The sequence below is a fragment of the Nannobrachium achirus genome (genome assembly GCF_963921795.1).
Source record: "Nannobrachium achirus genome assembly, chromosome: 20".
Classification (NCBI taxonomy): domain Eukaryota; kingdom Metazoa; phylum Chordata; class Actinopteri; order Myctophiformes; family Myctophidae; genus Nannobrachium; species Nannobrachium achirus.
Genome location: NC_137827.1, coordinates 23,134,928 through 23,150,825, shown reverse-complemented (window position 1 = coordinate 23,150,825; position 15,898 = coordinate 23,134,928). Strand labels below are relative to the sequence as shown.

Genomic DNA, 15,898 nt, shown 5'->3' with positions numbered 1-15,898 from the left:
TAATCAAACTGCAACCAAATCACCCAGACATTGGATGATTTAGTTTTTGACCTTTTAAGAGAATATATTGTACAAGATTGTCAAATACAACCAATTACATACAACAATACCTATATGTGATTAAACTGGCAGACAGTACTCAAAATATACTATACACAGCTACAGTAAACTTTAATAAACTTACATATGTAAAATGCCTTACTCTGAAAAATAAACATTTGATACATTTTCTTAGCAAAATAAATTAAATATTCATGACTGAATTTGAATATAAATGACTACAGCTTCATAAATCGTGGCTGGATAAGTTTGCAGTCCAAAATACACATCTTTTCTAGTCACCAATAAGGGTATATCTGGGGAAGCATTTACCTCTGACTAGTGGTGGGAACCTCAGAAAAGCTTTGAAGACTCAACTCCAATTAACATGCAACACAGAAACACAATTCTCCCATCCCTTGCAGTCTTAGGCAAGATTTGCAAACCTCAAAAGGGTTAGGTTAGGCTTTCTGGTCTATGTATATCTTACTCTGTACCAAATGGCAAGTAAGTGAAGGACTCAAGTCCATCAGGGATGGAGATATAATAACTAAAATGAAGGATAGTGGTCAGTGATGTAATGTGCATTCCAAACATTATGTGACATTAAAACAAACAAAGGACTACCTGAGTAGGAGCATTAAATCCAGCCCTTTTGTAAATCATCAGTACCGCTTCTATCACCATGGCCAGTCACAACACGCAGAGCCTCTGCTCTACCACAGCTGTAGGAGTGAAGGGTAAAACCAACACCCATTTGAATTTCACCTCAAATAGAAATGGGAAAAGAGCAAATCAAGTCGATAGGCAGATATCCTCTTGTTATTCAGAACGACAATTTAACTGAAGAATCTCTTGGCCTTTTTAAATTGTTTAAGTGCACAACAACCATACATTTTAGTGGTAGGTGAAAAAGAAGAAGCACCAAACATGGACATTAGCAGGCGCTAACCCAAGTTCTGTATCACTGACCACTGATATGTTAATCACTAGACACTGTGCATTCACTTCAAATATTGTCCAGTTGTAAGAAGAGTTTGGCACAGTTTAACAGTTTATAGAGCAGTTCCAGGTGTATATTACCAAAGAGCACGTCTCTGCGTTCAGTCCACAGCTCATACAGTATAGTCCCTGTAAAATGCTGGAGCAATTAAGGGGGGATATTTGGCACTAGGGCTAACACTGAAAATGAATGTGTTGATGCTGATGTACTTTCCCATCCACGTGGGAGTGAGTGTGCGTGTGAATGTCTGTGTATATTTTGGGGTATATTTTGTTGGGGAGGGCTGACCCCCCTTGGCTGAGGAGGAGCTGCTGCTGGGCAAGGTACTCCTCATAGTTTATGGAGCTCATGCAATCCTTGTCTGGGCTGGAAGAGGTGGACGACGGGGCGACACAGCCCCTCTCCCGTTCTCGATAGGGCAGCCGATGGGAGCTCTGCAACACCTGAGCAGCCGTGGACGGCGCGCTGGGAGGTGGGCAGTGCTTCTTGCTCTGGCAGAACCACAACAGTACTGTGCCAAAGATGAACACCATCCCAGCGGGTATGCCAATGATGACAGGCCAGGGGAGGGTGTTGGAGGCTGGCACAAATATGGGGGTGATAGGAGGCTTGGTGTCTGCAAAGGGAGAACGGAAAGAGAAGATCAGGATTATTTAGATAGCATTTCTGCTGGCTCTTAGATAGCACTTCTACTGGCTCTTATTACGTACATGAATGATATGAATGTTACAGATGCAACCTCTTGACCTACCTTTTCAATATTATAGAATGAAAAACTCAAACACCATTTTCTTTTTAAATGGACAAAGCTACTAATATAACACTTTGAAGTATGCAGTTATTTTTTTTTAGCTCTTCTAATTTTGATTGCCAATTTGCATGTGTACAGCAGTCCTGGGTGCTGCCAAGCCCCGCTGTTGTCCAGGGGAGGGTGTAGACAACCACATGCCTCGTCCAATACACATGGGGTCACCAGCTGCTTCTTTTCACCTGACAGTCAGGAGTGTCACGGAAAGAGCATAACGTGACCCGAGGTTTGTGCCATCTTCCTATGAACCCCTCCCCTCGGAACAGGCACCCTGACCAACCAGTAGGAGTCGCCAGTACAGCCAAGGACAACAACACCCCTGTTGCCCCCCCACGAACACTGGCAGTCTCTTTGGTGTGGGACACGTTTTTTATCTCTACATATATTCACAAATTCAATACTGTATAATGCGGAAGTGAGAGGTGGCGTTACACAAATCTCACCTGGAAGCACGGTAAGGAAAGCGCTGCGAAAGCTGTAACCCATGGTGTTGGCACCTAAACAGATGTACATGCCAGAGTCTTCCTCTTTAGCCCGGGTAATGAGCAGCTTGTTGAGGTAGGAGCCGTCGGGTCGTGACCACACCTCCCCCGTGGGCAGCACCACAAAGCGGTGGTCGCCAACCTCGATGGTGGAGTTGTAGCGGCTCTCCTCGTTGGACTCCACGCGCTTGAGCCACTGAATGACAGGCTTCACGTCACTCCGCACCTTGCATTGGAATGAGGTGGTGCCACCATAGTCCACCGTGGTGTTGACCGGGTGCGTGCCCGTCAAAATGGGCTTGGAGTTTGTCCTCTCTGTGTAACACACACACACACACACACACACACACACACACACACACAGAGTGAAACAACTGTCAAAACACACACACATATTCATTTTGACATGCCAGACCTTCTGTGCATAGAACAGGCCTTAGTTGTCTGTACTGTTATTAGCCCCAGGCTTATAACTTGTAATTAACAGAGAAGGAGAAATACCACATGTAACACAAGAAGTATGTGTGATTAGTTTCCTCTCTCTCTGCTCCTGGTTGTACAGCACACATTTCTCAAGGGGAAGGGGGGAGCCGGGGGTCTGGCAGACAGCTGGACTTTAATCAGCTCCAGATTGGGTGGAGGGTCTCTGGGTTGAAGAACCCCTCTCTCACTCACTCTCTCTCTCTTTTTGCATCGAACACCAGAACCCAAGCCCTGACTCTCGGGCCTCCTTCCTCAATATGCTTTCCATACACCATACACATGATTACACAAGCACATCCATCCATGCAGCAGGGACACGAGTAAAGATTTGTTGATCAAACTCTGAAGCTGGGAGTAGGAAGATCAGAGAGAGCGTCCCTGCAAAAGGTTATGCTTCTTCCACCGTCAAATCCAAGACCTAACATTACAATGATTATCCTCACACTGTGTCTTTCTTTAAATTTCCATTAAGGATGTCCAAAAGAACAAAGAAAAACCAAGACAAACTGCAGAAAACATTTAAAGTAATGCAGGTCTCTCATCAGTTACAGAGCTATTTCCAGGCAGTTGATGGATACTTACGTATGACCTCAACTTTGTATGTTGCATTGATCTCTCCTGCACGATTGGAGACTCTGCAGGTGTATCTTCCACTGTGCTCTGGCATCAGATTCCTCAGGCTCAGCGTCCACTTCTTCTGTCGCCCCTCACCGACCTCGCGCTCCGTCAGAGGCCTGTCATCCTTCAGCCACACAATGTCTGGCCGCGGATTCCCACTCGCTGTACACTTCAGTCGCACCGAGCTGCCCACTGGACGAGCTATCACCCTCTTCCTCATTTTAGCGGGCTGGGTGAAGCGAGGCCGCACTTCAGAGGAAATAAGAGGACATTATGCATTCAATGCCTTGCTGTTTCTTTCACTGGACACTCTGGAGGTGTTTTAATAATGCTGCATGATGATGAGAGCGCTTACCGAATTTCCCTGACAGGCCGTCAGGGCCCAGCTCAGACTCTGGCCCATCAGCTGTCCCTGGGCCAGTCTTATCAGTACCAGAGTCATCTGTTGACAGAGAAAATATGGCCAGTCACTGGAGAGCTAAACAAAACATGAAGACGAAAATTGTGTTCTTCCCCCAAGAGATATAAAGTAAATAAAACTTGTGGCACAGAATTCAAACTGGTTCTAACACGATGGAATATCACCATGCTGCATAAAGGTCTAGACTAGGTTTTCACGAAGAGTGATGACACAGATTACAAGATAAACTGTCTATGATTTCACTTGTGGAATAAATACTTGTGTGGCCATTTGGGCGAATATCCAATGCAGTTAAACTGTCTAGTCGAGCTCTCAGCGGACAACTTTTCTCACTTACTTTCACAGCCTGCAAAGAAGATGGTCAACACCTTCAGAGACAGTGCAGAAAGAGCCATAGTCTACGCAATGATTTAGTCCTTGTCTCAATCCAAACGGCAGTAAGGCTTAAGATGTATCATCGCAGTACAGTGTTGCTTGACAGAAATTATGTATTTAATAATGTGCCATTTTTGTCACGCGACAAAGTACACCTTGAGCCTTAGACCTTTCGGTTGACACGTCTTTACAACGTCATAGACAAAATAGTTACAGCAAGGACACAAAGCCCAACAAGTACTGTAAAGCAGTCTTGGCTCTGACTGAGTAAATTTAGCATTTATAGATAGGATCCTCTAAGCGGGGTGCACGCTAAGGTCACACACTGCAGCAATTGGGAGTAACATGATCAGTTTTCATAAGCCCGGTTCCAGAAGACAGCTGTGCAGTTTATGTCACTGGCTGGCCGGCTGACATCATGCAGTGGAGCTAAGACAGGGCTTACAGAAAATATAATGAGTGAAACCTAATAGACGGTTTGTAATGCATATCCACTTTGTGAGTTAGGCATTGATGAATTTATGAAGCATAACAAATTCGCTGCCGTCCCGTGCCACTCTCTGCAACGCCAGAATTTAAATGGATGATTATGGATTATCAGTTAAAGAAGAGACGGGGAGCTTTGATATGATACTACCGGGTAGTCACTTAACATTAGATATGGTACTCATGTCATTCACAATATGTGTGACCTTTTTAAATATAACAACCATAAGTTGGCGATTTATCTGCCTTGCTGGGGGCCAGATAAAGCTCATATCTGGCAAGCGTGGATCTATAACGCATGCTGTAGCACAAGGAACAAAGCCCGGCCAACATGCTGTGCAACTAATGTTGCTAGTTTTGATTTCAAGTGCAGTGTAGCCTCAAGTTGAATTCCTCTAAATGCAGTTTGGCACACTTGATTCCCCCTTAATGTTTGATGGGGGCAGGTAGAGGGGCCAGATGTGACTTCTAACCCCCCCTTAGTCCTGCCGCCCTCCCAAGTCCCCCAAACCCCTCTAAGCTCTCTAGGGTTCTCTGGGCACAAACCCTCCATTGTCTGTCCCCTGTAGCACCAGGCCCACTCATGATGTCATGGCTATTTGAGGGGCTTTAACTGGCCAACTATAATAACCCATTCCTTTAAAAAACAGCCTCTATTGGAAGAAATATTTCTCTGTTGCTCACTTGGGCTCTGCGCATTCCTGCCGGTTCCTGAACCTCCCAATCCAAACAGAACATGGTCCCACACTGCCGGGCTTTTCTTTCTGAGTTTTCTTTTTTTGGGGGGGGTTCCTGAATCTATTTCCTTTCCACTTTTTGGAGATTCTGAGGAACAATGGTGCCTTTTATGAGTCTGTGTGTATTACAACTATCCCTAGCCACTATTGTCTTTAAACAATGTTGGCTGACCAGACTTGCAGACTTGAGGGAGGCAGGACATGTCATGGCAGTCATATAATTGTTATTTTTGGAACAGAGAAAAATACAATCGTCAATAAATAGAGAGAGACCTAGAGACCTCTGTGTCTGCCCCACCCCCTATGTGTCCCCCCCTCCTTAAGACGCTCTCCATTCTTCAAAATTGTGTGGAACAGAAAATGCAAATAGGTGATTAATGAAATGAACGCTTGCACTAAGTAAGCAATGAGCTTTGACAGGCTGTTTAAAATGACAAAGTAAGCGCATGCCACCGTACTGTACAACTGTGATTGACTTCAGCCCATTCATGTTCATACTTCAGTGTTTTAGCATCTGATGCCATCCCCTCCCTTTTCATTCACAAACCCAGCAACAGGAAGCAGGTCACTGTGCTCTCTCTCCCCTGGCCTTGTGCGCCAGCTGAATCACAGGAAAAAGGCCCCTTGGTTTGGGGGTCACAATGAGCTCCAGATGTTGTTGGGGACATCGTAATGTCCAGAGAAAGTTGTGTAGTGGCCTTGCATCACACTGGAAATCTCCAAACAGCTACCACATGTGATCAGTCACATGGAGGGCAGTTTGTCCAATGGCTGGCCTATAACATCTTCTCCGGAGACAGCTAAATGAATGAAGTATGCCAGTGCTGTATATCCTTGTTGTCGGGTGGAAACCTCGTATCTCCAAGTTTCAAATTTGTACGTTCTTTCGCAAAGTAAAGCCCTGCTTCATCATACAAGGCCGTCGCACAAAAGTAGTGAAAACAGCCGATTGGCTGTTTTCACTAGTCGAAATCATTTTTAAAATGATAAATGCAAAATGAACGGTTTTGGACATACAAGGTTTTCACCCGACAGCGACGATATGTTTATGACCTGTACACAAATAAACGTTAGAATCACATGCCAACTATAACTATTTTAATGTTGCTACAATGCTTGTTCTTGTCAAAGCAGCTGAGGAGTGATAGGTGACGTACACGTCGGTCAGTGGGTGGAGGTGGGGGGGGGTGTGGAAGGGAGGTGATGGGGGCCAGTTGTCAGGAGACCACCCCAAACATGGCCCAAACAACCAGCTGGGTGGATTGAGGAGGCGCCATGTTGCACTGGCTGAACAGATTCTTGGGATAGCTCCGGGGAGGACTGGCTGTCCACTGGCAGATGGAGAGAGGGATATCTCTTCAGCCTCTATGGAACCCCCCCCCCTTTACATCAGCCTACAAAGGCCCTCACTCTCTCACCTTCTCTCAAATCTCACTCTGCTTCCTTACTGTCTCTTTATCTTACGGTCTTTCTTCTGCTTGGCTTCTCTTCTGTAATCCCCCCCCCCCCCCCCCCTTCCCCCTGTCCCTGGCGATTGCAGACCATAATGTTTAAAAAGTATGTTGCTCACTTCGGGCCTTGAGCTTGAAAGGCTGCCAGGATTTCGTCGCCACTGTTCCCCTGAACGACAGTATAACTGACTGCAGTTGTTTCTCTTTCTTTTACATTCTGTGATCCAGTAAAAATAATAAACCCACATGATGGATATTGTACATAGAGCTATGCTGGAAGCTACCCCTCATTTACAGCCCTTCAAATAAATAATCCCTTTGCCCCTGCGCTCTCTGAGCAGCCGAGGCCTCCCAGATGGTCACCGAGTTACCTATAATGCAACGAAATTAAAATGCCTGACAATTAGCCGAATCGAGTTTAATGGAAAGTGTTGCTCACGATAATTGTGCACCACAGGGCTGTTCTAAGCTGTCGGTTCTCTCGGCCCGATGACTTCAGTCCTGTAAGTGTTTTGAAAACGAGGCTCCCCCCTAATCTTCCCGGTGAAAAAGCCACTCTGAATGCAGTCCTCCCCGTGATGGAACAATTATCTATAAAAACAAACGGAGTGGTGATGGCTGCCAGTCCTTGGCTGGGATGATAGACGAGAGAGAGCAGAAACAGGGGAGGTTGGGGGGGGGAGGAGGGAGGAGGAGGGGGGTCTCTGTGGTCTAACAAAACAGAGATGTGGAATGGCTGTTGAGAGACTAGTGTTGGCCTGTCACGCATTTCACCACCACCAGAGGACAAGTAGGAAATGGAACAAACCAGATCAGGGTTAAGAGCCAGGCCAAATGGTCTCCAGCGAACTCCATAAAGGGCAAAAACACACCACTGATAAAAAAAAATCTCATGGAAATTATGCTCATAAGGATAAAAAAACATGATTGAATTTCCAAGGTTTTTTCTTCCTGACTTAGTCACAGAGTAAAGTCTTGAATGTAATCAGGTTGAACGGATGACCTTGCGACCCTTCATGTCTTCATCGCAGGGGTCTGAAATACTTTTCATTCAAGTCTTCATTCTCACTTAAGTCGCGGTGCGATGAAGCCAAACCAGATCAATCATATGTGGCAAACGCACCGCAACAGTGCTGGGAGAAAGATGTTTTCTATCAACTGCGATGAATGGACAACGTGATTTATATACAGTAGGAGCGTGTTTGCATATGTGTGCGTGTATGAATGCACGGGGCCTGTCATGAAGAATTAATATACCTCATGCCTCCCAAGTTTGATTTGTTGGTTTTTATTCCTAACCTCAGATCAGTAAGAATGACATTTGCTATCATTGTAAAAGACAAACATGTCATATTTGATTGAAGCATACAGTAATGCATATAGTCTGTGTATAACAATGTATAATTATAGTTATAAGCACTCATAAGTACTCTTATTCTACTATACTTTACTTAAAGCACCCATTGAGCACTTATAGTGACTTAGAATAACACTATAGTAGAAAGAATTATTGCAGTGATTATAATGCATTATGAAATGATTCTAATTAAATGAATGAACTATGATCATTTTAATACACTATAATCCTTGCCATAAAATAAAGAAAGTATTATAGGCCTAATACTTGACCCTATAAGTCCTTATAAAATGCTTTATAATGTGTTATTACTATTATTTTTATAAAGCATTATGATTATTTGTGAATAGTTGTAGCTATAATTATACAGTATTTTATTTATAAGACAATTATAATGCATTATTTATAAGTATGTTTCTAACTCATTATAGACATGGGATGCATAGCAAGTGTTACCGCATACTCTCAAGATGTAAACAAAGGTCAGGAAAACTTCTGCAATGAACTCGCTCCTCGTTCCTTTTAGTGTTTTCAAGTCTCACCTCATCCCGCACACTGGTTTTCAGCTCACTGTGTGACCACTAAGAATATTACAGACAAATCTGAGATGCTTCCCAAGACGCAGAGGGATTCTGTTTTCGAGGAACTGGAAGTAGTGATTCCATGAACTCTCATTATATGGTGAAACTGGTCTCAAAATCACACTTTTAGCACATACCGTAAATACATATAAAACATGAGTGATATGTTATTTTAGTTATAAGAAATTACTGCATTCACGTTATATTACTTTTGACAGAAGTTGTCTCAACAAAAACTGATCAGGTCAACAATATTGGTTTAAACCGAGCAATGCCAATGCTACCAGGAGGCAAAATAGGCATAAAAGAGTACATACTTGTTTAAAGCAAGGTCCTACTAAAGGTTCTACAACATTGCTTTAATGACGACCTGAAACATTTGATTGACTGTTCATCAAACAATGACATAAATGGAGTGGAAAATCAATGGCTCATTCTGATCGATGTGATATTTTTCTAAGTTGGGTTCAGTGTCTGTAATATCTGAAGAATAAATTTAGATGTACTTGAAGTGTGGACAGCCACGAATGACTTTGGTAATATATTGCACAGCTGTAATGTGAACCTTGACATTATAGCTTGTTGGAACTCTCTATCTCCTGCCTTTCCAATGAGCAGATAGCCCGCCTTTGAACTCTTTGGAAACTTAAACCAGTAAACCGGACCCAAAATAACTGCTGTCAACTCTATTCCCAACTCAGGACCATACAGAGCCACTGTAATGCATGCACACTGTAATGCATGCAGCGACAACAGCTCTTTACGTGGCGCTGGGTTTCTCAGATCTGTCTGATTTAGAGTTCCTCTACTAAACCAAGGCTGAGGCTGAGGTGGAGCCATCACAAGACCAAAGTGCAGGTCCTCCATCAGGCCCCTGGCCTCCACCTTCCTCCTGGGAGAGACTGGCCCTAATTAGGCATCTTACACTAATTAGACTAAACACAGCCTTCACGCTCCACTCCGCTCATTCATCACGCTTTGCTTTAGAACAGAGGAAATGTACTGTATACACACGCACACACGCACGCGCACACACACACACACACACACACACACACACACACACACACACACACACACACACACACACACACACACACACACACACACACACACACACACACACACACACACAAATACTCAGATAGGAACATGGACAGAGCACACATAAGGTTCTAAATTCAAGAAACAAAGACTAGTTGAAAGTCCTGTGTAATCCTCAAAGTCCATGTCAAGACTCTATGTAAGACTGTGAAGGCAAATGGCCACTATTAAATGTGTTTCTTATTGCTGCGCTGCAGACCTCCTGCTTTTACAGAGCGTAGCCTTAGGAAAGGGAAGAACTTCAGATCCAGTTGAGTCACAGAGGATGAAGTGGTATTGAAACAATATCCCATGCCGCTGTTGTCTTTGGGCAGGGAGAGGCGGGGGACTATATCAGATACAATAGATGTGGGGATCAACCCCTAACCTTCCATAAATCCACTTGTTTTAGGCCTTGACCTCCAAGAGGGATATTGTCTCTTAACATCTGCAACTTGATAAGATTTGGACCGCAAGGAAGTGTTACAAATCTGGCTTTAAAACCCTTTTTCCGCAGCGGAAGGCGGTGAGGCCTTTACTTTGCGGCTATGGTCTCTGATCTTTTGTTACTAAACAGGTGACTTCACTGTTTATAGATGCCAAATTCTACATATAATTTTAATGACATATTAACATTTTATCACCCCCAATGATCTCATCGAAGGGGAACTGCAGAGTTATCAGATGAAGGCAATTTCACGATACCACCTGACATATAGCGATGCACATGCACATACCGATGACAATGAGGGTATAGTTGATGTTCACGCTGCCAAAGCCATTAGTGGCTTTGCAGATGTACGTCCCCGCGTCCTCTGCTTCCACTTCCTTGATCTTCAGGCCCAAGCGGAGGATCCGGAAGCGTATCCAGCCACTGTGGATGTTACGGCCGTCCTTGGTCCACATTTTGAGGGGAGGAGGGTCTCCCTCCACTGGGCACGGCAGCTTGATGGCACTCCCCAGCCGGGCTGTCTGCCTGTGAGACACCTTCTCAGCCACCCGCGGAGGACCTGGAGAGTTGGAGAGACACAACAGTGATGAGAGTTCAACCTCCACCTGCATCCCTGGAACACACAAATGGCCGTTGTCGGGTGGAAACCTTGTATGTCCTAAGCCTTCCCTTTTTAGTTATTATTTGAAAAACGATTTAAAGTAGTGAAAATAGCCGATCTACAAGCACACAACGCCTCGCGGTGCGAGGCGTTGTGTGCTTGTAGATCTGCTATTTTCACTAGTTTTGTGCAACAGTCTTTTATGATGGAGCAGGGATTTACTTTTTACTTTTTAGGAAAAAACGTACAAATTTGAAACCATACCTATGTTCCCCAGGTTCTATGTTCCCCACTAACCACCTAACCGTAACCTCAGTAAAACTAACGCTGGTGAATGATAACCTGGTGAAATGCTAACCTGCCGACTCTGGTGAATGTTAACCTGGTGAATGTTAACCTGGGAAGTGGGGAACACAGAACCTGGGGAACATAAGGAGGACCATCCATCCATGCATCCATCCATCCATCCATATACCGTACTCCCCAGATGAAATTGAGAAGGCAAAATATGCTGTCCGAATTTCATTTCACTTAAAACAAAAGAGCTCACTTTCGGGAAGGAGGTGGAGGTAATTTGTCACCCTTTTGTCCGATTACTCAGAGATGTCGAAACCAGATTGTAATAATTGGACAAGCTTTGTCATCCATTGCGCAGCGAGGGTAAAACTCTCTGGCTCTGGTTGTGCGTAGCGTGCGGGAGATCAAAGCAGCGAGGGGCGGGCCACAGTGAGGTGGACAGCAGCCTGTTCTCCCCGTTCTTAATTGGCTCAGGTCTGCTCCTTCAGATCTGGTGAAGTGGAGCGGCTTGAAACGCCCTGTGATGGTGTTAGCAGTGCTTGTTGCACCACTACTCGCACTGGGCTGTGAGCATTAAACCATGGACTGAAAAGCTCAGCTGAAAACTAAACAAAACTCTGGACAACCGAGGAGAGGAGAGGAGAGGAGAGGAGAGGAGAGGAGAGGAGAGCGTGGAATGCAACCCAACACTATAGCTACAACAGCTCTGAAAAGTACACACAGCATACTCTGTCTGTCTCTCTCACTACAAATGGTCAGTCTGGTAGCAGTAACAACAATGGGGAGGGTAAATAAACATGGCCCCTCTCTCAGCACGCTCACTTGTGCACACACGCACGCGCGCACGCACGCACGCATGTGTGCACGCACGCACGCACGCTCACTCACTCACACTCACACAGACACAGACACAGACACAGACACAGACACACACACACACACACACACACATTCCATGGTGTATTTCTCACACGTTATGGTACACAAGAGCCTGGTTACAACTGATGGGGGTGGAGAGGTTACTCCATTGTGGCATTTTTGGTCAGTGACAGATGTGCCTCAAATGCAGGTACAGAATCTGGACTGTCTGGGAACCTTTGCTTGGTGAATTATGCTTGAAGTGACCAGAGCTAGACTAAGGCTCTCTCTATTAGACAAATTTAATCTTTAGAACTGTCTGTCCATAATGCTATTTACAAGTGATCAGATCAGATTTGTGTATTCAGACATCATCGACCTATCTGCATTGGTTGCTCTGTTAACAACACAATAATATAGGTGTGAGTAGTAATTGTCTACAGTATATGACGTGACATGTTGTGAGCTTGTAGATCTGCTATTTCCAGTGAATGAGACCATCGCACATCAAAGTATAAATCAGGTTTCAGTATCCGAGTGTCCAGACTGACTTGTATATTTAGAAATACATTTTGAATCACATTTCAAACCAATTTCTGATTAGCAAAAAAAAATAAGTTTATGCATTCTTTGCTATTCAGACTTAATAAAACACGATCTAATTCGGCAATTTTATTTTATTTGGCTTGCTAGTCTGAACATACTGTAGCCTAATATAGATTTCATTTGACTTGATATTAGCCTATGTGTACAGTACAGTGGCATCACTGGCATGTGGCCTTCCAATACACCCTCCAACACTCCATGGGAGATAGTCACCCTTGTGATGTGTGATGCACAGTATATGAATGAAAGCCTCCCGCTTCCGTCTTTCTCTCTCTCTCTCACACACACGCACGCACGCACGCACGCACGCACGCACGCACGCACGCACGCACGCACGCACTCACGCACGCACGCACGCACGCACGCACGCACGCACACACACAGCGCTCAAGAGTTTTCCTTCCTCTCCGTGGATGGCCTTTCCTGGTGCACAGCATGCACAGGAAATTGGAAGTGTCACTGTTTATGTCTGCGGGGAAAACGTGACCGCAGTGTTTTTGGCTGTTGTCAGCTGGCCCATATCTCACTCCTCCGCTACCAGGAGAGCAGAACAGAGGAGCTCAGTGTTCATCACCGCACTGCAGACTCTGGTCAGGACCACAAGCCGGTCATAGATCCTGCTTGGGTCCTGGGTTCATGTGGACTGTGTCGATGCTGCAGAGACCAAAACCACCCTGTGAAAACATCAACACGTTTCCCAATCTCAAAAAGTCAGGGGGTGAAGGAATCCCCTCCGTGGCGTGTTCACAACATAGAACACAAGCTGCTGAACCCTGTTGCTCCTATTTTGATTACAGATGTAATGCAGGAGACTGAGAGCAGGGCCGTGTTCAGCTAAAAGTCAAGGCCTGTTTCATGCTAAACGTCTGGTTGCATGAAAGTGTCAAAATTGACCAAACTAAAGAGTACTTAAAGCGTACATCTGCCAAACAAAGCTTTCTAAAAGCCACGGTACTTTCTGGAGTATAACATGATGAAATGCTGGGGGGTAAAAAAAAGGGGTATTGACGAGAAACAGAAAAATGGCAGAATGCTGTTCACTATAATCTTTTATAGAAAATAAGGTGCAAAAGTGCAGTATTCTGCTGATTCTTCTGGCTCCTGAGCTTTGAGCTTAATAAAGTAGGGGCTTTGGCGGCTGCACCAAGTGCATGGAATGTGCAACAAATTATTTCCTCCCTTCGTCTCCGCTCTTTAAAAAAAAATCCTTTTGAAGTTCTTTTGAAAAACAAGGCATGAAGAGGTGCTGAAATCAAGGCCATCGTCTGAATAACTTAATAAGTGTTTGTGCAGCGTGCATGACCACCAGCCTTTATTCAACAGGAATCCTCCTCCACCTTCAGCCCAACACCCACGTCCTTCTCAAGGACAGGTTCGCCTAACCTTGGAGTTGAAAGCTCTGAAACCAGGGAAGAGTCACTTTGTGGCAAATCAAACGGGGAAAGGGGAAATGTTTGCCTTATCGGCTTGATAGCAGGACTCGCAGATAAAGACTTCTGAATTCAAAATGGAGTGGTGCCAGATGCAATAGAATTCTTTGCAACGGTTCAGATGCTCATCTCTGCATCCATGTGCACCTCTGCTGGCCTCGACTCGATTCATTGTCTCCCACCCAGCTTTCCTTCTCTCTGTTGCAGTCAAAATTATAAAGCAGAGGTTGACTGCACTACTCTCCTTTCCCAACTTTTCGCTGATGTTAAAGCAATACTTCTCATATTGAATTAATTTGAATTCCAAGGCGTTCTCTCCCGTTAACTTAAGTAAGGAGTACCTTTTGATACAGAGGCGTGATGAATGAGAGGCTGGCAGATTTATGACTAACTGGTGAGCATTTCAGAATGTTTACCCAAATGGTTAACATTGTTACATTGCCCTGTAAATGGAAAATGATACGCACACACGACCACATGGGCTTTCCCGTATTGCAGCATTGGTGCACGGGGCCTTATTTTAGCCAACCTCCATGTGTGAATGGAATCTTTCATAGCGCAGGAAGAGGAGGAGGTCTGACGACTCGCAGAATTAGCTCTGTTTTTCTTTGCTCAATTTGGTGATGGATTATTTTAAGAGAAAGGGGCACATTCAACAAGGAGGCATTCTTGTGATCCAGACTAAATATAGCCATTTTGTAAAAACCATTCCCATGAGGGTTAATAACATTTCAAGCTGACATGCAGACATCTATGAAGAGCAATTAGAAAAAGTCATAATGCACAAAAGAATCTAAAATTAAAAACAGTTCTGTGGGACAATTCAGATCGAATGAACACAAGGAAAGGACTCGAGCGCTCAATTTGCTGAAGGTTTTATGCACAGTTTATATATATATATATATATATATATATATATATATATATAATATATATATATATACCGGTATATGAACTGTGCATTGTTCATACAATGTATGTATGTATGTATGTATGTATGTATGTATGGTAGGTAGGTACACACGTATATACACACATAAAGGGCCCTATTATGATCCAGGTCTTATGCCTTATGCCTTAACTTCTTTACCTTTTTTTCACTATTTTGAAAAACATTTTTAAATACTTCAAATGCTGATCTACATCTGCACGTTGTGAACTTGCAGATCAGCTATTTGAAATATTTAAAAAACAAAAACAAAATAGTAAAAAAAAGGCAAAGAAGTTAAGGCATAAGGCATAAGACCTGGATCATAATAGGGCCCAAAGCCTTTTATAGAGACCGCCAAGCTAAAGCAGCATTCAGATGTGCTGGCATCGTTCTCCACATTCATTTTCTCTTTTACAAAACACCTGTGGGCTTGTAACAATGTGTACATGCATTTTTCTCTCTTTGGTCTTTATAGTCATTGCAAACACATCAATAAAGGGTTGGCTCGTCCGCTGACAGACGTTCCAATAGAGAACACCTGGGTCTGAACAAACCGCAACGAGAACAACTTGATGATGCACGCAACGCAGTCAGTCCAACACAGCCAGAACGTGGTTATTTAAACTACACCAAACATCCTTGAAATGAAAGGGATTTTCTCTTTAAATCTCCAGCCAAACAAAACATGTCTTGTGTATCAACAGCCCCTTTACACGCCATCAGATTGTAACGATTCAATACTTTTATAAACATGGACCCGGGAGAATTTGTCTTCAATATGCAGTATTTACATAAAGACT

The 15,898-nt window shown here is 44.1% G+C and overlaps 1 protein-coding gene across 1 annotated transcript in view; it reads right to left on the bottom strand.

Moving 5' to 3' along the window:
* Positions 1-136: 136 nt before the first annotated feature.
* Positions 137-15,898, bottom strand: part of LOC308305563 (fibroblast growth factor receptor-like 1) — a 30,375-nt gene continuing 14,613 nt past the window's right edge. The window contains exons 3-7 of the mRNA XM_080750374.1: positions 10,662-10,934; positions 3,789-3,875; positions 3,398-3,682; positions 2,294-2,647; positions 137-1,658 (exon numbers count right to left, since the gene is read on the bottom strand). Coding sequence (XP_080606500.1) covers positions 1,216-1,658; positions 2,294-2,647; positions 3,398-3,682; positions 3,789-3,875; positions 10,662-10,934 — 1,442 coding nt within the window. The 3' untranslated portion in view covers positions 137-1,215. The remainder of the gene's footprint in view (positions 1,659-2,293; positions 2,648-3,397; positions 3,683-3,788; positions 3,876-10,661; positions 10,935-15,898) is intronic.